The 27,429-nt window shown below is 45.9% G+C and overlaps 2 protein-coding genes across 4 annotated transcripts; one reads left to right on the top strand and one right to left on the bottom strand.

The window, feature by feature from the left end:
* Positions 1–594: 594 nt before the first annotated feature.
* Positions 595–2,459, bottom strand: LOC135386374 (single-strand selective monofunctional uracil DNA glycosylase-like). Its single transcript, XM_064616249.1, has 3 exons — positions 1,982–2,459; positions 1,754–1,873; positions 595–1,308 (listed from the first exon to the last, which is right to left on the bottom strand). The coding sequence occupies exons 1-3, from the start codon at positions 2,213–2,215 to the stop codon at positions 880–882; spliced, it is 783 nt and encodes a 260-aa protein (XP_064472319.1). The 5' UTR covers positions 2,216–2,459; the 3' UTR covers positions 595–879.
* Positions 2,460–2,603: 144 nt separating this feature from the next.
* LOC135386372 (transmembrane protein 245-like) lies at positions 2,604–27,397 on the top strand. Of its 3 annotated transcripts, XM_064616245.1 has the most exons (15): positions 2,604–3,353; positions 5,682–5,901; positions 8,968–9,068; positions 9,138–9,260; positions 13,641–14,010; positions 14,795–14,943; positions 15,003–15,107; positions 16,243–16,419; positions 17,009–17,239; positions 19,152–19,274; positions 20,010–20,241; positions 20,638–20,812; positions 21,838–22,020; positions 22,381–22,421; positions 23,874–27,397. In XM_064616245.1, exons 1-14 carry the CDS (start codon positions 2,835–2,837, stop codon positions 22,397–22,399), a joined length of 2,727 nt encoding a protein of 908 aa, XP_064472315.1. In that variant the 5' UTR covers positions 2,604–2,834; the 3' UTR covers positions 22,400–22,421; positions 23,874–27,397. The 3 variants fall into 3 exon arrangements, with proteins under 3 accessions (XP_064472315.1, XP_064472317.1, XP_064472316.1); XM_064616247.1 differs by lacking the exon at positions 9,138–9,260; XM_064616246.1 differs by lacking the exon at positions 22,381–22,421.
* Positions 27,398–27,429: the final 32 nt, after the last annotated feature.

Below are 27,429 nucleotides of genomic sequence, written 5' to 3'. Positions count from 1 at the left end.
TCTCGATAATAAGAGACTCAAAGTATTGCAATCTGTGAGCAGGCGTTCTTGAAGGCAATGAGCAGCACAAAGAAGAATGTCCCACGCAAAAATACGTGTGTGTGGACTTTTGAAATCTGACTATGGCTATGGCTGCATACTGCAATGACCAATGAGGAATACCTGAGCGTGCATGCGTGAATTTCCATTCCGACTTCCAATAAAGAATATACGTTTTCATTTGTGGAACGTTTTTTGTATTTATACAGTTCCACTTCATGTAAAAGATTTGGAGCACCTTTGGAGTTAGTATTTCTGTATATTTTGTGCATATTTAGACATTTCTCGCCACATATTTTCCGTCTGTTTCTAACTGAATGTTGTGGTTGCTGTGATATCATTACTAGAAACTTGCAGAATAAAGCATCGAAGCCAACAATTCAAGATTAAGCAAATGTCGCTCATGGGGTATATGGAGCTATGCCTGCTTGTGTTACGTGTCTCCCTCTCAAAATTACTTGGTCCCTGGCCCACCAATGCTGTGCCCTCAAAGTTGGCCCGCCGCCTCACCATCAATGGGGTAGAGTATCGACCCTGGCGATGAAACTCCATTCATCATCTTAAAAATAAAGTTTTTATTTCTCATCCTTCGAGCATTACGTTCTTTGTGGGAAAGTAAGGGGTTTTTACCGCAGATTTTTTTCCGCTTAATTTTAGGCCCTAGGAAGGTACACCATTGTGGGTATGGGTACATCATACAGGTTGTATGGCATACATTACCAGTGCACAGAGAGGACCGCTAAAGCGGTATTGCAACGTGTCATAATCGATACATATCCTGGAAATACAAAAACCGCAATAGTAATGCTGGCCAAAATAAATAACGGGGAATAATACTCGCTACGGTGAATCAAAGTATGCCAATACCCCAAGCTGGTCCAGTTCCCTGAGTGCCAAGTCCTTCCAGCCCTTATTTGCCCTTGGACTCGCTGGGCTGGGATGCGTCACTGAGGCAACTTTCATGTCCCAATCGACCAGGTCGTGCCCCAATGCCCCTTTCAGGGCATTGAGCGTACGCTCCCTGGCATAACGTCCAACACCAATCACCAGTTTGGGTCGTAGCAGGACAAGAACACTGAGCAGCGCACCATCGCAGCAGACGTGCAACGCCCGTCGAGCCTCCAGGGGAAGTTTGTTTGGTGTTATGTTGGAGCCAGATGAGGTGAGAAAGGCCAGGGGACAATAGTTGTGCACAAAGCAGTGCTCGAAGAATGTCTCCGGAGATGGGCACAGGCTGGAAAAGAGGCCCCAGAAACGTTGCCCACTTACCTGAGAGGAAAAAATTGTGTCTTTCAGTTCCACTGTTAGATGCTTGTTACAAAGGTATAACATTTACACGTAAGCCGAGTGTGTGTGGTGACACGAATAATTTGGATCACCTGGCGCTGCAACCGTAAGACGTTTTAGGCACCTGGGGTTCTTGAGGCGGTACTGGAATGGAACGTGTAGGCGGAGAGGTTTCGACCTGCCAGTGCAAGGTGTGTGGGGTACGTGCCCCCTTGTACAAAGGGTAAGGTGTCTGGAATTCAGTATTATGAGGCAAGTTTTTAGGGGATGTTCACGCGCATGAAACGCACGATTCTTCAAATATTCCGAGCGAGCGCCCTGGGAAAGTTCCAGTGGTGGCTCAGGCAGATATAACCCACAATCTTGAGGTTAGCGAGCCAGCGCACTACCAACTATAAGAGGTTTTACAAACAAGTTGATAACATACTTCACTCCTGGTACAGTGTAGTCCGAGAATCTTTCTTTTGGGATGTTCGGCCAGGGGACGTCCAACATCACCTTCAATCTTCATCCAGTTGCGCACATATTCCGTGTCCCCGAACGGAACCTGATGATTGAGTAAAGGACAATGGTACTGTAACGTCATTTTGTTGCCAGCAGCATCCAAGTTTATTCTAGCGGTTAAATTCAGAGACTTTCTGCAGGTCTTGCTCACCCCGTTTTGAGCCATCCCGAAAGGGCCGGGATTCATCCCCAAAAACAAAACCTCTTTGGTTCCTGTGCAAAACTTGCGCACATAAAGTTCGTGTGTTTCCGCCGCATATTCCACGGGGCTGTAAACATTCGTGACAGGCGGGCCGTAATTTATTTCTCCTAGCTTTTGGCACTGTGCTCGTTCGATAGTCAGATATGCTTCGGGAAACGAACAGCCGTCAGAAACATTTGTCATAACACAGAAAGAGGCGTTGACAGATCCCACCGCAACGTTTCAGTTTCGGGCTCAGATTGGCTTATCCCACAGTGCAGGTGTTCTACCATAAGCGAAGATCTCGACAAATACTCCTAGGTCGTTCGGTCTTTCGACACAGAAACCGTAACCCGTAACAATATGCTAAAAGGAAAGCTTTGCCTATGCAGTGTCGCCAGTTTCGCTTGGAACACTTCCCTCCATCGGCGCAGGCGCACACTTCTAATCCGATCCAATCGTAGCCTCCTAGAAGGCTATACAGGAGGCTATGATCCGATCCATCCATCCATTCAAAGGAAAAAGCCGCAATCACGTGGCCGCAATATCCATTTCCATCCAATCCAATACAAAAGGAAAGCCACCAGCCTAGCCATCCATTTATCCATCTGCCTGCCACCGCCTCACCGCTGCCTGCCACTGCGCGAACAGACAACAACGCAACAAATTGGGAGTTCCGAGGAATTATAAATAGAACGCGTGTAAAAACCGTGCTGTTGACGGCGCTTATTTTGGACTTTGTCCGACGACATGTTCTTAGCTGCGACTCCCTGCGGGTACGGAAGATGTGGAACATCCCCGACTTGATGAGCTGAAAGTAACCATGACTTCATCTACCGAATTAGCGAAATCCCCGTTCGAACTGTTCAGCTTCGTGCCTCCAGGTCATGAAAAGGCACTCAGGCACGCCGTCTACAACACGGTAACCATACTCTTCGCGGCGTTCGTCTCTGCAGCTACAATTGCTGTCTATTTCATCCTGCAACCCTTCTTGGGTCCTCTTTTGTGGGCTGTGTTATTTGGTTCCGTTGTGCACCCATTCAAGAGATCTCTCACTGTACTTTTGGGAGGATGGCTCCAGGGATTGCACGAGACCAGTACCCCCGTGGCCATCGGAGTGGTTATCCTGCCTTTCCAAGTGGCTGACAACATAGCCGAAAGGGCGTGCATTGTGCTTTTCAAATACATCAAGTTTTTCGTGACACTTTCTGTCGGGGTGACATGTCTCTACGTGGCTTACAACTTCATGCCCGTGACTCTTGTGATGAAACTGTATGTCGTCGTCTCCGGTCTTTTCTGTCTTCTGTCTGCTGTGTTAGAATTCTTCTCCGGTACTGTTATGGTAAGTAGTGGTGCGGTAAAGAAGAAGATAAAAATTCCACGATGGTTCGCCATCTGCCAAGTTTTTACAGTACGCACTAAGATGAAAACCCGGCAGAAACCCCTTATTTTTCTCAATTCCCGTGACAGTCCACTCACTTTATTACTGTTAAGTTCCGAACACAAACGGTACAAGACAAAACAGTCATGTATCAAAAACAAGTCCCTGTTTGGTGAAGGAGTTGCGCAAAAGAAAATGTGTATTCACCCATCTCAAGTGAGGTGTATGATTCCGCATTATCTTGCATGCCCCGTATCGACACCGGCTGTGCCTCTGGGAAGAAAATATTTCTTTGTTAGTTACGAGTAAATTGTAACTGCATCTGCTTTTGGTGAAAGTAAAGTAGTTGAGCTATACTGGTAGCCCCGCACTGAGTATTGCTTTAGCGTAACACACGCAGTTCTAGAAGGACAGTACAAATTTTAAACAAAAACTCGGAAACTGTCATTGACTTCCATCTACAAAGTTACTTTAACTGAACCATTTCTATTTTAAAAAGTTTTATTTTCACGAGCTAGTGCTAGTGGTTGACGGTTTTCTTTTCTTGGCTGTTTATGAGCTCTAAATGTCTTTGGGTCAGAGCCAGGTTCCCTTCTTGAAGTGTGCAAAAATTAGAAGCTCACTTTCCAGGTGGGAGAGCACTTTGTGACCCATCTTAATTCACCCACTTGAAAATATCTTTCTTGAATGTTTACAAAGTCCAACGTATAATTATCGTGCTCTGAAATGTGTCAGTTGCAACTTACATGTCAGGATGGCGGTTAAGTCTCGAGCTCCTTATCTTGCTCGTCATTTGGATTAAGTTTTATTATTTCGATCGAGCCCAATAATTTGAATTGAGTCTCGTGACGTAATTGTCATGAGGCGGTCAGACAGCAACGGCTTGTTCGTTGTCGGGTAGCACCCTTCCCATCGAACTCACAATGTTCATCTGAGCAGAGTGATGAACCTAATTACCTGAGAGCAGTGACGGCCAGTAGTTAACTTACATGTAGTGAAACTACCTGATTGTAGTTTAAAAGTAGTTATCAACTACTTGCAGAAATGTAGTGTGCAGCCACCAGTTAAACTACTATTTTGAGTAGTTAACTACAGTAGTTAGGTTACCGGAGGCGCCAACTACTTCGGATTTTTCCGTGAGCTTTACGGCACGATTGTGCTTCCGACTTTTACCTCGAGCCACTTGTTTGATGAGAACGGAGGTGCAGAGCAATTGTGCCGTGCGTGTGTACTAAATATCTTCACTTTTATCGCTGCTCGTGAGTCATATTTAGGTGTCCAAGAACACTATAGAATGGAATTGGTGTTGATGGACAACATTAAGTAGTTACAGATGTAGTTAAAATACATTGCAGTAGATAAAGAAGTAGTTTTAACTACCTCCTCTGAAAAGTAGTTGAAATACTAGTTAAACTACTCCATCGCAAAGTAGTTAGTAGTTATAGTCAAACTACCATAGAAGTAGTTAGTAGCCATCACCGCCCGAGAGCTTGTCGAGTCATTACGGTGCCTCTTTCTTGCGGTTCCTGGCACAGCCTGCAGTGGAAATAATTTTCTTTTCCCATTTCAACACACACACACAAACGGAAAATGAGGAGGTCACCTTGGAGGGGAACGGTCTGTTGCCATGACGTGGCCGGAGGGATTTGCCGCTAAAAATTTGTCTCCTACAGGCACGATATCCTCGGGCCACATTGGCGGAGCCCGTTGACTCGACAAGCCGCTGTGATTGGCCCTTTCACTATTATCGATCTCACAAGCAGTTTGTGATTGAGAGAAACGAAGCACAGCTGGATTCACTTCAGGATGTGCTTCCTGATAAGTGCCCTTCCCTCCCGCTCTGTCTCTAAAATAAAAGGGGCTGAAGCAAACCTGAACCCAAGTGAGGTTCAGGTGGGAAGAAAGAGATATAAATGGGGATGCTTCCTATTGTTACCGCTATTATTTTGGGGTTTCACTCTTTGTGCCGGAAATAATAAAGGTTGCCGTCGAGCATATGCCTCCTATGCAAGTAGGAAGGAGAATCTTTGGTGCTATCGTAGACGAACGTGAACGGAGCGATTAATCTTGGACACCCAACGACAGTGGAGCTAAACCCGAACCGAACCGATATACCTGAACCGGTTCGAGCCGATAATTTTGGTTCAGTGGAGCTAAACCCGAGCCAAACCAATTTGCCTGAACCCGGACCGGACCGAAAAAATACCGGTTTCCGATCCCTGGGTGACGCGAAAAATTGAGCCAACTCGTGGCAGTAAAACTGAAAAAAAGTGTCTTCTTTGTGGCCAGGTGTGGACTCTTGTGGTTGGCTACTGCGGTGCATTGTGCTTTTGGTGGAATCAGCAGACCCGACAGGTGCTTCGTGCTGCGTCTCCCTTGGTGTGGACGGCCCTCGTCTGTCACGTGACGTCTGCGGCGGGTTCGTGGCGCTTACCCTTGCTCCTTGTCGTGCTGGCCCTCCTCGCCATGGGCTTTCTTGCTGAGCTGCGCTGCCGCAGGGACCTGCACGGTGAGTTTCTCGCGTGGATAAACCACGAGGAAATGCGCTTAGACCAATAAGGTCACGTCGTCCGTGTCGTAGTCTGAATCTCCTACGCATGACCTACCAGGTTATACCAACCGCATCGTAGTTAGGGAGTGAGTTTTTCGGGTTAAACCAGATTCCGCCAGGCTATTCCCGCCGAACTGACCTCCGACCAATTCGGGTTAAACCTGATTTCTCTCAGAATACCAGTCACCCTGAAATCCTCGAGTGACACTTTCACTGGAGACGGACAAAGGTCACCACGTGTAACGCATGTAAGAACGGGTCACTTACTTTCCAAGCAATACACCCAGGTGTGTCAACACTGTCTATGCCTTCGGGAATTACCGCTGGAAGGTTACGATCCTGAAAAAAAAAACATTAAAGAAAAAAAAAGGAGATTAGGAAAGGACTTAATAGACAAGAGGAGAAACGAAAGCACCCGATAACCCATTCGTGCATCCCGCTACTAGCATCAGTATTTTCAAGGAAAATACAACCACGCACACATCACAGAACAGTTGGAGCCACACAAAGCGTTCAACGAAAAGATTAGGCAACTGCACTAAAATATATCTGGAGCATCCCGGCGACAATCTCCTGGTTTAGGCTCTGGCGTTGAGGGCGGAACAGACTACTCCCAGCTTGCTGAAGATATGCTCTACGTCAGCAGATGAGACCGGGACCTGTGGCAACGGTATTATATTCTGGGAGAACATGGGGGCACATTGAGCCAGGGTCTTGCAAAAGACTGTCGAATGCACTGTTTCGGTGGTGGGGTTAGAGCCCTGCACCATCCGCAGATGGAAGCAGATATCCGCAAGATACTTGCGGATTTAGATGAAAATATAGCACTTCCTGCGGTATGCGGACCGGATGAGGATGGCTCAAGGCCAGATGTGGATCGGATGCGGATATACCGCGTGCTGCAATTTTTCGAACAGCAATTTATTTGTATTGCGCGCCGACAGCGGGCACATGCTCGGGTTCACCTTTGACCATGCATGGCCAAGATGGGGGAGGAGGCATTCTGCCATCTCGAACCACGTGAGCACCGGCAAGGTAGCGTTCCAGAAGCTCAGCGGATCGGATGCGGATGTAAACTGTTGTGTATGCTGCGGACGCAGATAACGTGTGCGCGGATGCGGGTCGGATGCGGATGCCGAAAATATCATCTGCGCAGGGCTCTAGCTGGGATCTTCAGCTACCTGTTTGTAGACCACCCATTCCTCCAGACATTTTTCAGTGAAGTGTAGCAGACCTTTTCTTGTAGTGTTAGTATATTACGATCATCTGTTCGAATTTTCCTGGCACCTGAAATGGGCAAGGCTTACAACGGAGCAGCAGCAGAGAACGAGTTTTACTCGCTATTTTCAAATGATAAACCCGCGAGAAGTATCAAAATCCACGTTTCTCCGTGCCCAAAATGAAAATCTGCATTTTTTTTTTTTCGCGACCGACGATGAATTCCTCGTTTTTCTGTGGTCATGGAATCCTAGGATCCTAGGATACCCCTATGATCACCAATTTGTAACTTGTGCAGGAACACACATCCCAAGAATGGTCTCAAGAAACACAGAAAGGATGACGTGACAGAGTTTTCCTGGAGAATCAGATGCTGCTTCACAAAGTAAATGCCGGAAGCGTGCTGTAAGAACGTCACAAAGGTGTCCTCTGAACTAGTTGTGTCGGACACTGTGAGAAAGAGAGGAAATGTGGAAGACACTATGTTGGGGTGAAACCCCAAATGGTTAAGACTAACGATGTGGGCTCATGGCAACTTCAGTGCTGTACTCGTCAAATGGTTTCATGAAGCTCATGCATCCAACATTTCTGTGCGCCTTATCAGAGAAAAAGCGTAGGCGCTAAAGAATGTCCACTAAATTGTATAAAGCACATATTTTCCATGAATGTAAACTGGTTGCATTTACAAAGCATCCGGTTAGGCTATATGTGGTAGAAACTGTTAAATACTGATACAGATAGTGAAGTTTTCAGCTGTCTGCCCAACTTCACGAAAAAGGTATCTACTGCTATAGTATGAAAAGTTGCTATCAAAAAGTACGAAAAAGCCTCTAATGAAGTATAAAAAGTATGCAGAACTGAGATCTTCTGCATGGTGTGCGTGTACAAGTCTACATGGACGAATTCTGCGTGATGGTATGCTGAAACAGCAGTCATTGTACCACACTAATCTAACAACGTTCTTGCTTTCTGAGTGCCACCCCAGCTCCAAGGTCTTATTCAGACAGGAAACCAAAACTGCCTGAGATGAAGATGTGGTTGCTAGGAGACAAACCATACTGAAGGAATCATGACAGCTGCTGTTACAGCTCTGAGCACCAGAGCAACACAACCTGGACAGAAGGTCAACACAGCTCTTCGTAATGTCATCGTACTTGGATGGGCATCTGCCAGTTACGTGAAAGCGGTGTCCTGGCAACGCAGACGACACTCGCTTCTTTGGAGAGCAGGCTGTCATATCGCGAGTGCAAGGGGATATTGGAGAGGTCAACACAACCTTCCCTTGTAGGTTGTGTTGACAAGGGTGGTGTAGCGAGCCCCCTACTTTGTCCCCCCAAAAATTGACCCAAAAAAAGTTGACCAGTAGTAAGCACGGTGTTAGTTGTTCATGTTTGGCTCTTCACCTTTTCTGGTTATGCCAAATTTTGAGCAGGTTCAGTGTTACGTTTGCAAAAATTGATTTACATTTATTTTGTAATACACGGGGTGCCGTCAGGTCTAGTACGTGTATCAAGTATACTTTGACTCTGCTGTTTCTAATGTGTAGCTCGTTGAAGTTGCTTTTTCCTTCCTGCCTTCCCTTTCTTTGTGTGTCTGTGTGCACCATTACCCAGACTCGCGTTGTTCGTGGGCACCCGTAGATAGATAACTGGGGTACCCAAGATTCGTCACTCCACTGTTCAATTGACAAAGTGAGTGGCACAACTCGATTTGGTTCCGAAACATAGCGGTCTCACTCTTGGGTTCTCACGTGGTAATGTTGTGGCAAGATTTCCAACTACAGAGTAAGGTGTCGTTTTCTTTCAGCATCACCCGAATGCTCATCTCCCGCTGTGCAGACGCTGAGGGTCGGATGGGCATGGCTGACAGGAAAGGATCCTCTGGATGACATCCCCGATGCGGCCAGAGTATGTACTACTACTTCTTCCATGAGGCTTTGCTTTTGAGATGGAAGGAAATCATTTGTCCTCTACTAGGACTATCTGTCTCTTCCAAAGCGTGGTGGAAAGAAGCGTGTGTCCTTCAGCCTCGAACCGGACGAAGTGTTTCCCTTAAAAGGCAGCGAAGCGCCAAAGACTGAGGAACAGCCCCCATTCAAAGTCAGTGCCCCCCGCCACCTCTCCCTTAACCAGGGCTGTGCGAAAAGAGCGCTTTTTTGAAGGCCCCGACAAAATCGAATTTATGCCATCGAAATCTACGTATCGCATTGCCCCCCCAAAATTCTCTCGATACCTGTAAGTACCCGTAAGGCAATGGTACTCAGCAGTGGTTGCATGAATGTAAGATGTCGAGCCCTTCTTACTGGAACTCGACTGACAAAGATCTGACCAGGGATCACCCTTGGACAGCCTTTGTATGTGACTGTGCCATAACCATCAGCATCGATATCGGTATCAGCTCACGTATCAGTATCATCATCTTGTTGTAAAGAGTCAGTAGCTATCTTGATCCCGACAATCTCTCTACAACATGCGTTTTTCTCTCGCGTTGATCCTACCCACTTGTCTGCAGTTGTGTCTATCATTGGGTGCATTAAGAAGGCAATCCCAAAGTGTGACTGTTTCGTACTCCACTCGCTTAATGCAACACATGCACCATCGGCCCACGCCTGAGTGTCCTCCAGTTTTTCGCACTTCCATCTTGAATAGGTGCACAAGCGGTGCACGCATTTGGCGTGACATATTTCCTGTTCCACTGGGTGCGGTTGGCGTTTGCAGAAAAGTACTTCTGATTAGTTCAAATTGTACATTGGAAGTAAGATGCAGATGTCTCTCACTTTGGGAAACTATCATTTTATGGCCACTTGCGGATGTTGGCGGTTATTCGCGGGGCATTAATGCCGGCACGTTCATGCCACGTAGTCACCTTCATTGAAAATTAATCCTACGGATTCTATCACGAATTTCCGTCATTTATGTCCCATTTGCTATTACAAGAAAATGTCCTCAAAACTGCTGTCGTCCAAACGAAGCTACTGCTACTTCAGTGAAAGACCAGGAGAAAGAACAGAGGACAAGCAAAACAATGATAGACACAGTGAATGGAGCTCCACCAACTGTGAGGACTGTGCACACCAAGAACACACAGTCACTGCAGACAACCTGCTTCAGCAGGACACACAGGTGCAGTGGTGGAAAAGGATTCAACAACAATGAAATGGGCGCAGCAGACAGCAACGCAAGTGGTGATGGTGGCTGTAGAGAAGTCACAGAACCAAGCCACAACATCCAGCTCTTCAGGAAACGGAAAGTTTGCACAGGGTTTAAAAATTACCGCGTGATGTGATCAATTTTACATTTTGTGCATTAAGACTTTGACTGACATTGTTCTTAAATGCAAAATAACATTTTGGAGCTCCAAGCCATCTAAAGGAGCAGCCCTTTAAAGTTCCTCGCATAAATCCTCGATTTTTGGTCGTGCCGTGCTGAGGGGAAGAACGATCATATTGAGGCTCGTCTGCACGTGCTCTAGTGTGGCTCCTTTGCATAGCTGGGCGTCCTCACTCCATGAGGACCCTCATGAAGACTCCTCACCCTCACCTCATGACGATTAGGTGAGGGTGAGTGAGGCCAGACCACGCTGAATGTTCCTCACGAGGACAGTCGTGAGGCATTGTCCCTCATGAGGCCCACCGTGAGGGCACTCATGAGGCCAGTCGTCATGAGGCCATCAATACGTGAGGGTACAACGAATTCCGTGAGGAGCCTCACGGATGAGGCCGTGAGGCCCTTTGTGAGGAACCTCACGGATGAGGCCATGAGGCCTTTCATGAGGAACCTCACGGATGAGGCTGTGAGGCCTTTCGTGAGGGACCTCACGGATGAGGCTGTGAGGCCTTTCGTGAGTGACCTCACGGATGAGGTCGTGAGGTCCTGACGGTTTGTGACGGACCTCACAGATGAAGTGATGGGTTCGGGCTCCTCTTTGCTGATGCCAAGCACTAGCGTTAAATCTCACCGTGACAGTAACAACTGTTACCAAATTTATCCAAGCACTTGACGAAACCCTTAAACAGTTGAATGCCGCGCAGTGTCATTAGTACTACTGACACCAGTAGTTCAACGTAGTTCAACGCCGACGTGTCATGTGAACATGACGGAAAATCTTTTGAGGCTTATGTGCCTACTAGTGACTTGAAGACACGTCACGCCATAACGATATTCACGAGGCGAGACTCGTGAATATCGTTATGGCGTGACGTGTCTTCAAGTCACGAGGCGAGACTCGTGAGGATGAGTGGTCGTGAGGCCATAAGAGTCCTCAGGAGAAGAATGTACGTGAGGCCATGAGGGCCGTCATGAGGTGAGGGTACGTGAGGATGAGGACTCGTGAGGCCATGTGGGTCCTCATTAGGCGAAAGTATGTGAGGTGCCGTGAGGAAATGAGGGCCCTCATGAGGTGAGGACACGTGAGGATGAGGACCTCATGAAGTGAAGATACGTGAGGCCATAAGGGTTGTGAATAGCCTCATCAGGTGAAGGCATGTGAGGATGAGGATGGTGAGGCCTCTCGGGATCCCGATGTCCTGAGATGAGGTTTGTGAGGGCAAAATTTAAAATGGAATGTGAGGTTGACTGAGGTTTAGTTACTGGTGAGGAAGATTTGGTGAGGGTGAGTGAGGCCAATAAAGTCTGTGCTTCGTGAGGTGAGGATGAGTGAGGCCGCTGGAAAATGCCCACCTATGCTCCTTTGTGAGACATCACGCTATGATGGAAGCAGGTGGACCAATCAGTGTTCAGCCGGTCATGTCTGTAGTGGTTGGTTCACTGACACTAGAGGCGACATTTTCAACTTGACCTCATCCCTGCTTTCTGTGTTCCAAGAGCATTCTTCTCATGTCTGGTCATATGATCGACATCCAGTCATACGAGTGGATTCATAGCCTAGTGCTCTCCTAAGTGCTCCCCTTTCACTGAGACAGAGATCACGTCCGGATCTTCTCCCTTCTTGACTAGTCTCTAGCCTATGGAGAGCTCCTTTGAAGCACATTACCTCACAAGCGAGTCTTTTGGCAGTTGCTAATTTTCAATTAAAAAACTAGCCTATGAAGGGCAATGTCGAAAGCTGGAAATCTAGTGGTCATGTCACAACCCTTCCTCCATATTTTGCCCCATTAGTCCTCGGCCAAGCATGGAATCAACTAAAGAGCTCTCTTGCCCATCAGCAACAGCAGCCACTGTTTCTGTCTGAAATGGAATATGTGGTATTGAGATAACAACTACTACTGGTTTTTTGTTGTGATGTGCATTCGAACTTGGGAACACTATATATTAATGTCTCTTATGGAAGGCAGTGTGTCTGGGTTGGAACCTGCAAGCTTCGTGCCATTGAGCAGACCATTTATGGATACCATTGGCCAGTGGTCGGTTTTTGGTCGGCAAGCGACTTAGTCAGTCACTGCACCTTGGACCAAAGTTGGTCTGAGGTCGCTCACAGCGGTGGTTGACGAACGACGTTGGGCCAAGAACGTTGTGCAACGTGTTACGGCCGTGCTATTGAGAGATTGGCCAATGTAGGCCAGGCTACAGATCTCCATCAAGAAACAGGCTTGTTGGCCGATAATACACGAACCCAGGTCGGGTAGGCCAGCCTAGTTATTGCCAAGCTTGGCCCAATCTTTGTTGCTTGGGCATAGTTGACCCATCATTGCTGTTACGTTGCATGTTAATCTGTGGGCTGCCATCTGGCCGAAAAAGGGCCGGTTATTGCCCAGAATTGGTTCTACACTGGCCCTGTGTTGGCCCCATGTCTTATGGGTCGGTCTGCTACATTTGCCCAACGTTGGCAGTATTAAGTCGGGCCGAGTAAGGCCAATGTCAATCCCCAAGCTTGGCCCAACCTTTTTCTGCAAGGACGGCCCAACAGCTTTTAGGTCGGAAGCACACGTCGGCCCGGCATTTTGCCGACGTTGTTTTCCCCCCTGGAATATATCTGTGTGGCAACACGTGACACGGGTAGTTTTGACCACCCGTGTTTCTCAAACGTGTGCCACAAATGTCTGACACACAGTGCAGGAAGCAGTGGAGGCCTTATTTGGTCCAGATGGTGTTACGTGCGCTACCCTGTGAGGAAATGGTCTTTGAAACAAGGTTCACTCTTTTATTTTACTGGCACATAATGTTTAAAATATTCGCACAGCCCATAATTAACGTAATCCGTAACGTACGTCTCTTCTACTCATACCGCGACCATAGCCTCAGTTTGATCTCTTAACAGCATCCATTACCCTGCATCGTGTTGTGAACGAAAGTAGCTCCAACAAACATTTTGCCTGTCAGACCTCTTTATTGCCATAATGGCTGCGTTTTTATGTCATTTGTTGTATGTAAAACTCTGTGACTCGAATGACCAGACCAGATGGTCTCTTATCCAAGTGGGTCTGTGACAGATGTCATGAATTGGACTGCGTCTGAGCTTTTGACCATTTGGATATTAGGCCTGCCTAATCTTTGACGAGACCTTCCGTGACATCATTGAAGGAATCATCAGCTGGAACCCAACCATCAGCAGCCCAACCATCTGAAGGTGCAGCCGGAAGCGGCCCAGTTACGGCCCAGCGTCTGCAAGTTGAACCACCAACTCCTGAAAGGCGTTCCTCCCTTCGATTGCACGATGCACCCACACCCACCATAAAGGTCCAGGACAGCGAACAGGACAGCACTGAGAAGAAGGAGGAAAGCACGCAAGAAGACAACGGGGAGAAGAAAGAAGAAAAGAAACCACACAAGATGAGCAATGTTTACTTAAGTGCCCTCGTGTGGTCCTGCTTGTTGGCTCAGCTGTGGCGTTACTTGTGGTTGCTCCACCTGACTTTCGTGCCCTTGCTGTACACCATCGTCAAGCGCCTTGGTGAGCAACAACTTTCTTTACGCGACGACAGCATTTTGGAGAGCTAAAGTAAGAGCACAAGTTAGGAGCTTTAGAACAAAGTACTACCAGATATGGCCCGATATAGCGTACCGTAATATGCGCATAATTTGCACACGCCCTAGTCTAGCACCAAAAGTGCAAAGAAATGAAAGATCATCGCGTAACTTGCGCACCTGCAGCTTCGTGCGTGGGTGTCTGGCCCAGCACCTCTCGCGATCTCAGCGGCAATGACTTCCACATGCCACGTGGTTTTCGCCATACTTTTCGCGTGTACCCGCTTCAAAATTAATGACAGCGCCAGTTTGCGCCCTGCGTTCGGACGATGGGCCATGATGCGATGGACAACACCGTCACTAGAACTACAAAACAGGCGCGGAAGGAAACGCTAGACAGACACTCTATAAACTTACAACAAACGTGACAAAGTTAGCTAACGTGGCATGCTTTCAATTGCCAGTGCGCCTGTCGGCGACATCGAGGAGCGTCGTCGCGTAGGAACCGTATCTCACCGGTTGGATGAGCGGTAGTGGCCCCAGTACTTTGCTTCCCGATAGTGTTGCCCGGCAGGTGCAGTAGACCAGTACTGCTCGTGCAATACAGTGAAAATATCGATACTGGCTCCACCCAGAGCCCGCAGGACCAGCATGCCATTCAATTTTGGGTCGTTCCCGCACAATTTGCGCACCTACAACTTTTGCAACCTTTTTTTGGGGGGGGAAAAATTGTGCGTCATAGTTGTAAGCAGGTTTTTCTGAAATGGTAGGTAGCCACTTTGGCGTCTGGGGTTGGATGAGGAGCAAGTCTCAAACGGTGCTAATACGTCTTCACTGCTGGTATCTGGAACGACGCGAAGCCATGTTTCCAGCACCCATTCACGGTCTCTGGAGGCTCATGCGAGAGGGGGACAAGAAGGTTGGCCACTTGAAATAAAATTCATTTGAATCGTTCAGTCATCACGATCTCTCACATAGATGGTGTCACTTCTGAAGGCATCCATAGACAACATCACCACCATTAGCCTCATTCTGCTCGTCTTTGTCTTGGCCATCGTGGGTACCGTTTTCCTCGCAGTTCAGGTGGGTCTCATTACGATTACTTTTGGCAGTAATCGATTAGTATCGCGAGCGAGTAATTTCTCGAATAATGCGATTACAATTTTGGGACTCATTCTTTGACAAAGCCATCCGGTAACCTTTCCTACGTGAACAAGAGAGAAACTGATGTTCTGAGGCTGGAACAACATAGAAGGGACAGATACAAACAAAGCCTCAAATTGCCAGAAATAACGATGAAACATGAAAGTCACTGAAAAGGTTAGCCAGCTGTAGGGATCGAACCCACATATTCTGGATTACCGGTCCAGGGCTCTACCAACGGGTTTCTGGCAATTTGAGGCTTTGTTTGTATCTGTCCCTTCTATGTTGTTCCAGCCTCAGAACATCAGTTTCTCTCTTGTTCAACAGGTGCCGCTTGCGTCGATTTCCGTCGTATGAATGTGTGTATGAGTGAACAAAAAATGTAAGAGTGAAAGGAGTGAGAGTGAGTGGCTGGTTTGTCGTCCCTTCAGATGACGCACCCCGAAAGTCGCTGGAGAGGCGTGTTAGCTTAGCTCAATTGGTAGAGCCCTGGACCGGTAATCCAGAAGATGTGGGTTCGATCCCTACAGCTGGCTAACCTTTTCAGTGACTTTCATCTTTCCTACGTGCCCTGATATTCCACTACAATAAGCAGGGGTAATTGGAATAGCATTTCACACTCGTATTTTACGTGCCCGAGGGCACTTCAATCTCCTCCAATTTACTGTGCGCACAGTAGTTCGTGCTTCGGACATAGTGAGCCACGTAGAGCTCGACTGAGCCCTTCTATTGTTCGGGCCTTGAGGTACGGAGGTGGATTTATAAACAAAAATTTAAAATAATAAAAAGGTGGAGCAGTTCCTTGTCAAAAAGCGGAGAAGAGAAGCTGGGTAGTTGCTGTTGCTGGGAGAAAATTGGGTGAGAACATTGAATAACATTTTGCTATCCGGTCCAATCCAAGTGGAAGGTGTGGCTCTTGGCCTTGTTTTATATTTAGTCTGTTGTGCAACAAGGTTATTGTCCTGTGTCGTCTCGTCTTTTTGTGTTTTCCAGGCCCAGTCTTTATCCCTCTTTGATATTGTGGCCTTTCATAGAACCTGCATTTAATAGGATTAATTTAATGGGACGGACGCAGGTGTACGGTGAGAGCATGCACTTGGTGGAGGTGACCAGCGGCATCATTAATCGGACAGTTGTTCATAACCCGGAGCTCCAGCAACTGTTGCCAGAGACTATGCAAGGTGTCCAGGGAGCTCTCGATTCAATGTTGGGTGATGCCTATCTCTATGGGAGAGACTGGATCTCTGCAACTGTACGTTAATCTCTAATTTGTTTTATCGTGATTTGAAATTTTGTAGGGGATATTGTGCCTGCATTTTAGGAAATGGGCTTCCAACATGACCCGCATAATTGCCCAAAAAAGACGTTGCATTAAATATGCCACGAAAGTAACGACAATTAGGCGCCCAAGTTAATTACACGAGGAAATACAGTACCAATTAACGTGCAATACCCAGGGGTGGAAGTGCCGTGCCTTCCTGCACCGCACCGTATTTCTTGCGCCAACAGGCGACAAAACTGCGCTAAGACGTTGCACCTAGCAGTCTGCATTTGAGCAAACCTGTCGCTGTTCTCGCAACTTTTTGGTCTGGCGACAATAATTTGCAAAATGGGCATCTCCTATACCAGCTAATTTTTTAAAAACCCTGAGGCATTTGCAATCGATGTGGATGAACATGACATGCTCTATATAACCTAGTAGGTCATGAACGCAGCTGTGGGTGTCTAAATACATGGAGGTCTCAGGCATCAAGTTGTGGCAAATGAACATTGAACATCTTTAAATAGAACTCCTACGGGTGCTTCCATGCTTGTCTAACAGTACTCTTTATACTACTCAGGTGCGTCGTGCAATTGATGACGAAGATGCCGCTCGAGCTGCTGTTGTGGAAAAACAGATGTTGGAGTTATGGGACCGCGTCTATCACCTTTGGGTTGCCCGCAATTCAACCATCGACCCCAGTGTGCTTCCCCATGCCCCATCGTGGGATACTCTGCTCGATGCCCTCAAGACGCTGGACCTCGGGCTCCTCGCAAATTTTGCGCATGAAAACCTCGGCACTTTCATGTCGGTTAGTATATACTTGCGAGTAAAGTTGCAGTTGTCATGTCATACGCGATTCTCGATTTCTTTCGTATTTAAAAATTCCCAACACAAAAAATACGAGCTTTTTGTAGCTCGTTGTGCATGCTTGGTGTACTGTGAACGAAATCACTCTTTTCAAGTTAGCATTTTGTTCCAAGTTGTTGTTGTACCATGTCCCAATTAAAATGTACAGTGGACCCTCGTTATAATGAAGTTGTCGGGACCGGAAAAAAATTTATGTAAGCGGTATTTCGGTAAAAGCGGGAACCATCGAACATGAACCATTCTGTTTTTAAACTTTGGCTCATTGTTCGTGAAAAATTCCTGTATATCCTGGTGTCGACGCTGTCAACCATCCTGAAGAATAAGCAGGATGTACTCGGTGGGTTTGGGAAGAGCTTCTCTGCGAAGAGGAAGCAATTTAGAAGCGACGCTTCTACAATGGTTTAAAAATGCCAGAGATGTCCATCCACAAACCCACACTGACAGCAAAAGCTGAAGCGATGACAAAAGCCAAGTGCGGCAATGGGTGGTGATTTACAAATCGTCACGGCGTGTTGTTGAAGATTGTGGGTGAAAGTTGGGCTGACAACCATGACCCCGTGGACACTTGGTAAGGAAACTGTTGGACTAATATGCAGACAAAGGCATTTACAACCTCGACAAAAGTGGCCTTCTACAAGTTTCGGCAAAGCGCAGTGCAGGCAGATCTTCGGCAAGAGGCAGTCGCCGTTTTATTTGCAGCTAATGCCACAGGGAAAGACAGCCTGCCATTGCTGCTTATTAGGCAAAGCTACGGTGCTTTCGAAACGCTATGGTTCTAGAAGGTTGCATCTACAGAAGTAACAAGCGTGCGCGGATGACAGTGGCTGCGTTTCAAGACCACATACACGATAGATTGGAGGTTCGCAGCTGCTGCACAATGCATAGTCTCGTTCATCGTTAACAATTGAAAATCTGAAGGCCGTCACAAGTGAGTTGTTGCTGGCAAACACGACATGTTTTTTTTTTAAATTTGGTGTTAGTGCCACAAAGCAACTGTGGCTATGAGTGGGGGTTAGTATGCATCCTGGGCCGACTTCAGGGGGAACTGTGCAGACATTCATCTGAAAAGTCTGCAGGAAAACCCAGGGAAAACCTCAGACAGCACAGCTGGGATTCAAACCCGCGTCGCCTCCCAGTCTCGGCGTGGAAAGCAGCCACCCTAACCACTATCCCACGGGAGCTGGTACGACATGTAGTAGTAAATCTTTCCAAATGTTTTATTCGCCGAGGTTTATCTTGAAGATTTTTGTTCCAATGTACACCCACATAATTTCTGCGCAGGGCTGTTCCCACGATCTTTGTGGCGCCCCCGTTTTTAGCCAATTCCCACTTTTTTTGTTTGTGCTTCGCTTTTTGAGCTTTTGCGCTTGAACTTGTGCTTTTGTTTGTTCTCATTGGCTTTGTTATAACGAGCATCTACTGTATTTATTTTATTTCGTAGCACCTCTGACCTCAGTCAGAGGTCGACGACCTCAGAGGTCGTAACCTCTGACGACAGTCAGAGGCACAGCGCGTAAAATACAAATGATATCAATTAATGTTACAGTAACGTTTTAAAGAACTGGCAAAGCTTGGGTGTTTCTCCAAGAGCAACAATTGCGCAGGAACGTTCCATGTTGGAAGAACAGCGTTGCCAGATGGGTGGCAGATTGCTCGTGTCTTTTCTTTACATTATACTTTTAAAACCTAGAAATCAATTTGAGTTACTTCCGCGCAAGTATTGCAATGGTGCAAGTTAGATGTGATTTGGAAGAGACAAAGTTTAGGTGGGAAAGTGTGGTACTACGAGTAAATTCAATAAGGCCAAGCTATTCAACAAAGTAAACGAGTATTACGCAAATTATTTTCCGCAGGTATTTGATTCCATCTGGGCCTTGTTGAAGGGGAATATCAGCGTTGTGCTCAGCGTGCTCACTGCAACTTTCTCCCTCCTCTTTGGAGGAGGGACGGCTGTCCTCAACTTTGTCATCAATCTTGTGAGTTCCTATTATTAATATTCTCACGATGTGTTCAGTACTAGTGCAATAGTGTATGTCTGCACATCACCAAGTGTAGTTATATGCACAAATGATACGCTTCTTAAAGCCATAAAGGGGGCGCTCACTTTACCGTAATTTCACGCGTATAAGCTGCACTGCAGATAAGCCGCAGGATCCATTTTTAGGAACGTTTTGAAAATTTTCTGGCAAATAAGCCGCGGTCAATACGATACGAATGATTTGTGCAACAAAGTAGACCATAGAGAAGGCCATAAACCCTGTGGTCCATACTCCGGGGTCGGCGTAGTGTACAACCAAAGAGATCAGTTCGAGAGCTCTAGCAAGGTCGGATTGGGCCCTTGTTGGGATCTTTCGTGGACTGATGGGTCAGTAGTCTTCCAGAAGACGCGAATCACTGTCACCACTTTCGTTAAAGCTACTTGAGGGAATGCACCAGGAAGATCAATCTACTTGACTGTGGACCCGTCCCTGTTACGCACCGCTCGTACATCGGCAGGGCAGTGCTGTTCCAGAGACACTGCCGGCCCTTTCGTTAAAACCGGCTTATGGGGAAAATACCAGGAAAAAATAGTAATCAGATAAGTCGCACGGTGGATGCGAGAAAAGAAAATCATGCATAAGCCGCGGCTAATACGCGTGAAATTACGGTACGTGAAGGAAAAAGTTGAAACCCAACTGACACGTCCGTCTCTTTACACCGTTCTGAAACAGGTTGTGTTCTCAAGCGCACTCTTCTACCTGCTGCGGGCAAGTGGGGAACGATATAAGCCTTTGGACCTCTTCTCCAGCATGGTGCCTGGTTCAGCAGGCCGCCTGGGAGAAGCCTTTGAAGAGGCTATTGCTGGTGTCTTTGCTGCCTCTTTCAAGATGGCTGCCTTTTATGGGCTCTATACTTGGCTCATTCACACGTTATTTCAAGTGAACATGGTCTACATACCCACAGGTAAGTCAACTCTTGCATCGTCTTATTGCCAAACAGAATGGGCTACGCTATGACGAAAGACAGAAAGTACCTTCAACAAAGAAACTACTTATTCTTTTCTGACATTGTAGAAGTGAGGATAAATGCTGCTCTGCTGGTTTTTTTAATGCCTCCTCGATAATTGCTCAGACGTGTCATTTCTGGCACGAAAGATCGCTCAATTGAAGGGCTCGAAGCATGTTTCTTTTTATCGTTTATTTTCCTTCGACCAAAGCTGCCCTAGGGAGTAACGTAAGGAGTAAAATACAAAGTACTAGGAGGGCGGGGGGCAACTGCCCCTCTTGCCTCCCCTAGCTGACATTCATGCGTCCTTTGCTACACCCAAGAATTGGCTCATATGAGATTGGATGGTTTCAGCCTTGGCTGCACTTCTGGGAGCTGTCCCATTCTTAGGAGCCTATTGGGCCTGCCTGCCTGCAGTGTTGGAGCTGTGGTTGGTACAGGGCCAATGTTTCAAGGCACTCTTCATGCTCACGTGCCAGTTGGCACCGATATCTTTTGTGGATACGGCAATCTACAGTGAGATTAAGGGGTAAGTGATGTCACCTCCAAATACATATCGCCAACATGTTGGGAAGTTATAATTAAAGATGAGTGTACCCGCAGTACCCACAGGCACAAAACCAGCCTGTCGGCTTTTGGTGTACGACCTGATTTACCGCGAACATTGTGCCCAAAATATTTTCCAAGATGTTCTATATCCAGTCCTTCCATGGCTTACTCTTTGAGAGAGGGGCCTCCCACATGGAAACGAGTAGGAGTCGACTAACACGTTTAGTCGGCCTGTGTGTGCGTATAAAAGCTATAAGAAGAGTAGGGATTTCCCTTCTGAGGCTTCTCCTTTTCGTGCTGGTTTTGAAATGTCTGGTTGCCAGCCAAACACAGGACAAAGGTAACAGCATAGGGCATACGACTCAAGGCGCCATTGCGCACGCGTGGGAAACTCTTTCGCGTGGCGGTGTACATGATGAAATCGGCGATAAATCATTTATTTATGCGTGTGTTTGTTATCTTTGTACCCCTTATTATGTAATGCCCTCTGGCCTTTAAGGGAACCGAGAACGATTTTGTTCACTTCGGCCTAACTGAGGGGATTCTGAGGAAGTTGCCTGTACTAGGAACAGATATCATCATGCTACATGTAAACATCGATGGTATTCCTCTCTATGGCAGCTCACATTCAAGTCTGTGGCCAATAACGTGCTCTGTTGCAATTAACGGATTTAGAACGAATGGTGACATGAAGATTTCGAATATTCAATCATGCGCCAGAAATGGAAGCTGCAAGTTTAAAACTTATTAGCCCAGGAAAACAGAGTTAACTCACGGAGTTAGAACGAATGGCGACGTTCGTGCCCGTACGTAGAAGTGAGCCGTTGAGATTCCTGTGACCCTGTTGGGGAGCCACAACAGAGCTGTGAAGTAACTAATTACTTTGAGTAATTAATTACTGTACCTAAGTGCATTATGAAAAGAGTAATGGTAGCTGTAACTCCCTTATTAAATGAAATGAAATATGTAAATGAAGTAGCACTGATGTCAACTGCACTCTTGCAGGGGTGGTCACCCATTCTTAACCGGCCTAGCCATAGCGGGTGGAGTGTTCTGCCTTGGAGTTCAGGGGGCACTCTTTGGTCCCATGCTGCTCTGTGTGCTAGTAGCTGCCATGAACATGTACAGGCACATGATGCAAACCATGCCGGTAGACCCTGGTGTCGCACGACGGTTCAGCCTCAAAAGGTGAGCTAGACAGATAGGTATGTGGCATAGCAGGTGCAACATTGCTGCATAAAGGGTTTTAAAGGAAAAAGTCATAGCAGTGAAGCGAGGCAGTGAACACTCAGAGCTGCAGCTTTCATATATTGCCTAGCTTTGTGTCGTTTAGTCTTCATTTCCGTCCTTTTTTCTTGTTTGTTTTTGTTTACACACTAGCATACCTGCATTTATGCTATTTTGTCTTTTTGAAGCCCAGTTCAGTTTATTTGTGGAACACATCTAACCAGTAGTGGTGGTGGTGGCACAGACACATTAACGATAATTTTCTTTTTGTTGTTACTTCTCGCTTCTCTTGGTTGAGGTGTCATCCTCCTTTCTGTTTAGGATGTTTACCATAGACTAGGTGGATGCAGAAGGTGCAAAAGGTAAGGAGTGTCACACCTGGTGCTTTTTCTACCTTCTTAGCTAACACGCTTTAATTAACAACCTCATATTACCACTTGATAACAGCCCGTATGAACTGATTACGAATATTACAATCTTTATCGCGCAATTGGAAATATTAAAATAACGAGTAGGTTATCAATATTTGATTGGTCTGATCTGACTTGCTGTGTACATGTTGTTATGACTGGACACTTGGAATGTTTAGGGGAAAAAAAGTTAGTTCGAGATGCCCATAAAAGGCAGAAAAGTTCTCGAGTTAGGTGACGAAAATTAAGTAATAGGCACAATGAATTGAAGTACGGTACTTTTGTTTGTTTGTTTGTTTCTTGTACTCTAGCGGAATGCAGAGTTGTAAAGCAGCGTTGGACAACCATTGGAGTTAGTGGTGCGAACGATCTTGGAAGGTTGATACGCAAATTTAGTTTTAGCTAAGGCAACAGCCACAGTGCTTACCAAACTGCTACCCTGTGACCCATCAAAAATATAAAATATCGTGTCACGACCCTCGGCTTTTTGCAATGTCCGCAAGATTTTTTATTTCAGTGCATGAACAGCAGTACGCAACATTGACGCTGAAATTTAATTTGACAATTAGTAGTATAGTCAGAGTCTATCAGCCAGGCTACAAACCTTCGCAAAAAAGAAAGAAAGAAGAAGAAGAAAAAGAAAAAAAAAAAAAACGCGTGGCAGCAGGAATGGCTGTTCCTATTCACTAAGGTGAGCTTGTTTTTTAGACTTCGGGGACCCGCTACCACATTTTTTTGGCGACTCAGAATTGTGGGAGAGGGCATAATTTGCTCTCCCCTGTTCCCAAGCAGTTTTGAGAGCCCCCCCCCAAGTAATTTCGCTGGTTAATTTCAATTCTTGAGTGTGCACTGAAATGTGACCGTAGTTAAAGCACATTGAGGAGGGCATAGTTTGTTGAAGGGAAGTAAGCTTTGTTTACTGATTAAAAAAAACACTCTGCTCTAGTTTCACAGGACTACCTATAGTTTCTGTGACGTAGTTGCTCTTTAGGAAATACACTTCCAAGAGCCCTCTTGAAAGTGAAGGTCATTCGTGTATAGTTTTCTCTGCTCCCAAAAGCAGCTAACATCTGGGTTACGCTACACTCTGTAAATGCAGCATGGTATCTGTCATTACCCTCCGTTTGCATGTTTGCACAAACACTAATAAATGCTCTCCATTCTTGTAAAAGTGATATATGATTACTCAAAACGATACAGCGCAACAATGAGGGCAAGAAGGATCAGACAAACACACTTGTCCTCATTGTTGCGCTGTATCGTTTTGAGTATGTACTAACTCGCCCAACTCTCCGCATTAACTAATATATGATTACGTTTGCCAATGTTTAAGATTAATACGACCGGTACTTAGCTAGTGATAGTAGGCACCGAGTGTTATTTACAGCCGTTGTTCTCTTTCAGAACGAACACAAGGTAAACTCTGCACAAGGCCTCATACCAAGAGACTCATACCACGTAGAATCTTAAACAAGGCTGTGTTATTTGTTAGTAGATAAGGTTATTACTGGTTATATATTACAATTGCACAAAGACGCATTTTGAACGGTAAAGTTGGGAAACAAATAGCATTATGAGGTACACAATACATTGATTTGTTAACAAATTTCTTGTGGATGCTCTTTAAATCAGTCGACACATTCAAAATTTAATGTGTATTGACATCATCATCAATTGGAGTATAAACTGTTTTTTTTACTTGGCTGCGAAAAATTACGGATTAGAAATTATTGCAAAAAAAATGCGTCACTTCATTTAGAAGGTATTGCTCCTTTCAGTTGGTACACTGTTGTTGCACTTTTGATCCCAAATAATTTTTGACTGTTGAGCATTATGACTAGAGCGCGGATAGATATGCACAAAAAAAACTCTCCAAATATGCATGCAACATGCACTAAAAATATTTGAAATATGCAGTAAAAACCTGAATATATGCAATGTTTTTCCATGTTCTTCGTATGAAAGCAATGCATGTTTGATAAAATCTGAGCATTCTATTAAGGATCACGAGATTAAATATCGCCGCGTTTCTTAAGAGTACACCAGGTACTGCGTATTCACACGAGCGACATCCTCATGGAAGATTCTAGTGGAAGAAAAAGCGGAAACACTGCTCACAGTGACGAAGTTCCATACCGTGTTATGTTGAGCATTCACACGGTGCGGAGTATTGGGAGTGGCGTACTGTGCACTTAGCAGACGACACCGTCATTGATCACTAAAAGGCTCAACACCACACCCTTCTGAAACACGGAAAATAGTTGATTCTGACTGGAATTTTAGCGAAAGAATACCCAACGCCTTCCATGAAAGAAAAGAAGTCGAAAGCTCTCGTATCTGGCCATACAAAAGTATGGTAAAATAAAATATACACTAAGCACGCATCTTCATTCAAAATATGCCATAATGTGCCAGGCATGCATTTATAAGCACCATAGATACCTTCTAACCGGCACCAAACCAATACGGCAATGAAATTCTTTTCCCAGTACGGGAAGAAAAAAAGTGCTTGCAGGAAAATCCGTGCTCTAGTTATTACATATTTAAATGGTTAAGTGCATTTGGGAATGGTTTAGAGTGCGTACAAGTCCTATCTTCTTTCCAAATGTCCAATGAGAATCATGTTTGTGCCCTTTTGGGGTTGTCCTCCTTTTAGGGGTTCAAAGTGCTCCAGAAATGAGCCATGTCTCGCTTACCTGGAACGACCCTCTAGCCGAGATAAGCAAATCAAGCGAAGGCTTGAAGGCCACAAATGCTTTCACAACTCTTGCCTAGCAACTTCTTATGCCCTGTAGGATTCATTTGCTGTCTGTCCAGGTCTCCGGTGGCTGACCTCTGACCAAAAATCGGTCAAAGAGGCGATGTTCCATGGGGCAAATGCCAAAGACATTTCTGTATAAGCAAATTGGACACTGGTCCTGTTACTGTGTGTCTGGATACAGATATCCAGTTGTGGATATATATAAAAAAAAAACCCCAAAGGTAATTGAATGATGGCAGTTGCCTCGTTTGCTAAAATGTTACCATGGTAACAAGTTTGTTCCCAATCACACAGTTCGGATAACTGAGTTTTGGATGAAAGAGATACGACTATATAGAACTCCTATATTGCTTTTCTACCCTCTTTGTCCAAACATTTTTGGTACTTATTTTTTGGCACCTCTTCTGATGGGGGAGGAGGTGGACAGCAGAAAATTTCCCATTTGAATTCCTCATCTTCGGAGATCATGCAGTACCACAAGCTTGAGCGTCAAAGGTCTGGGATGGTTGATAGTGGCTTCAAGTTTACTCACGACATCCCCCAACATTCAATGACATTTTGTAGCTTGCGTTGGAGTAAAAAAAAAAAACTAAGAAAGACAGCCTTTCCTGCATTGCCTCGTGTCACTGGCTGCCTTCTCGTTTTAGGGGTTGAATAATGCACTCTCATTGGATTACTCAATTCATCCGTTGCTGCTGACGTGCAAACATCACCATGCAAACCTGGCAGACATTTCGATGATGTTGGTAACTGCCCCCATGATGATGCCCTGCAGCCACAACAGAATTGTACCACAGGCTGTGCAGTTTCTAGATACATGTCTGCACATGTTATCTATACCTGCTATCCTCTATTCATGCCTGTACACCACCCATAGCCACACTTGCTTCTCAACGCTAGCACACACACACACACAAAAAAGCCATTGCCATCATTCTTCAGTCAGTCCCCCGTAACACTTTCGTTGTACATCCTTCCTTACAAGTACACAACTCTCCATGGATATTTTTAAGTTTTTCCCCCGTGGACAAATATGCGACAACACGTATCCCACAACTTGACGCGCTTCAGGTAACAGACGGTGCTAAATCAACGTGTGTTGCAGATTCACCCCACCAAATTCCTTCCGGCTTTTTTGAATATTGGGAGGATGTCTCGTACAACTCTTATCTACACCCGTGTCACCTCACCCACTGGGTTCTTCAGGAATCAAGTTTGTGAAATTGTAGCTGCGTCCTTTTCACCATTTTACCAACTGCGCAACAGAAGTGACCAAAAGGTGCCTTCCCAGTGCAAGCCCCAAAAAGAATGAGTGTAGACATCCGTCATCGTGGCCCGTTTGAATTTCAGTTTACACGTCTTTGTGCAGCATGTGGGAATCCCCAGTCCAGGAACCTGTACTACCCCAGGGAACACGCAGCACAAAGTAGCCATCCAATAACGAAGTAATCCACGTTTACCGTCTTACATCCACAAAATGACCCGAAAGCTATCACTAACGTTGCAAGCTCCACGATTAGCATGGTGTGAACGGCACCGAATACATATGCAGGTTTTGTTTGCCACCTTGCCTCATCGAAGAAGTTTCAATAATGTCCGAGCACATACTCTTGAGAGAGAACGGGTAATACGCGTGACAATAAAACTTCCAAAACTTTGCGCAGTTAGGAACTGCTCCATGTGACAAGGGATAAAACAATAACAGGGACTGAGTGAGAAATTATTGCCTGGCTAGTTTGGAAATCCGAAGCATGGTGCTGCTCCATCACACAGTGTTTGTCAAGCCTGCATTGCTCCCATTGTGAGTAGCAAAAAATACTTTGCAAAATACATCCATGATAATTTTTAGGAACCGAACTGCTAGGGTGTTCTGTGGAACTCTGGTGTGAACTTATGAAACAGCGAGTCATGCATTCATGAAACATGCAGAATTATGCGAGGTAGTAGTGAATCACACTAAACATGCTTGTTAGTTATGTTATGGGGGAATCTTAGTACTTAGCGCATTGCGCTATCTCAAGACCTTGTGCTTGTAATACGCATCAAATCATGCCTTACAGAGACTCGTGTTGCTTGTATTTACATTTGTTATACACAAATCTTTCGCTTGCAAAGCCCTGTGATACTGTTGCACTTCTGTATTACAATAAAGTTTCATAACGAGTGCTATGGTGTCTCCGTTTGCTCATATTAACTTTT

The sequence above is a fragment of the Ornithodoros turicata genome, chromosome 2 (genome assembly GCF_037126465.1).
Source record: "Ornithodoros turicata isolate Travis chromosome 2, ASM3712646v1, whole genome shotgun sequence".
In the NCBI taxonomy this organism is placed as follows: Eukaryota; Metazoa; Arthropoda; class Arachnida; order Ixodida; family Argasidae; genus Ornithodoros; species Ornithodoros turicata.
Note: the sequence above shows the minus strand (reverse complement) of the source record. Positions and strands in the feature narration are given on the sequence as shown.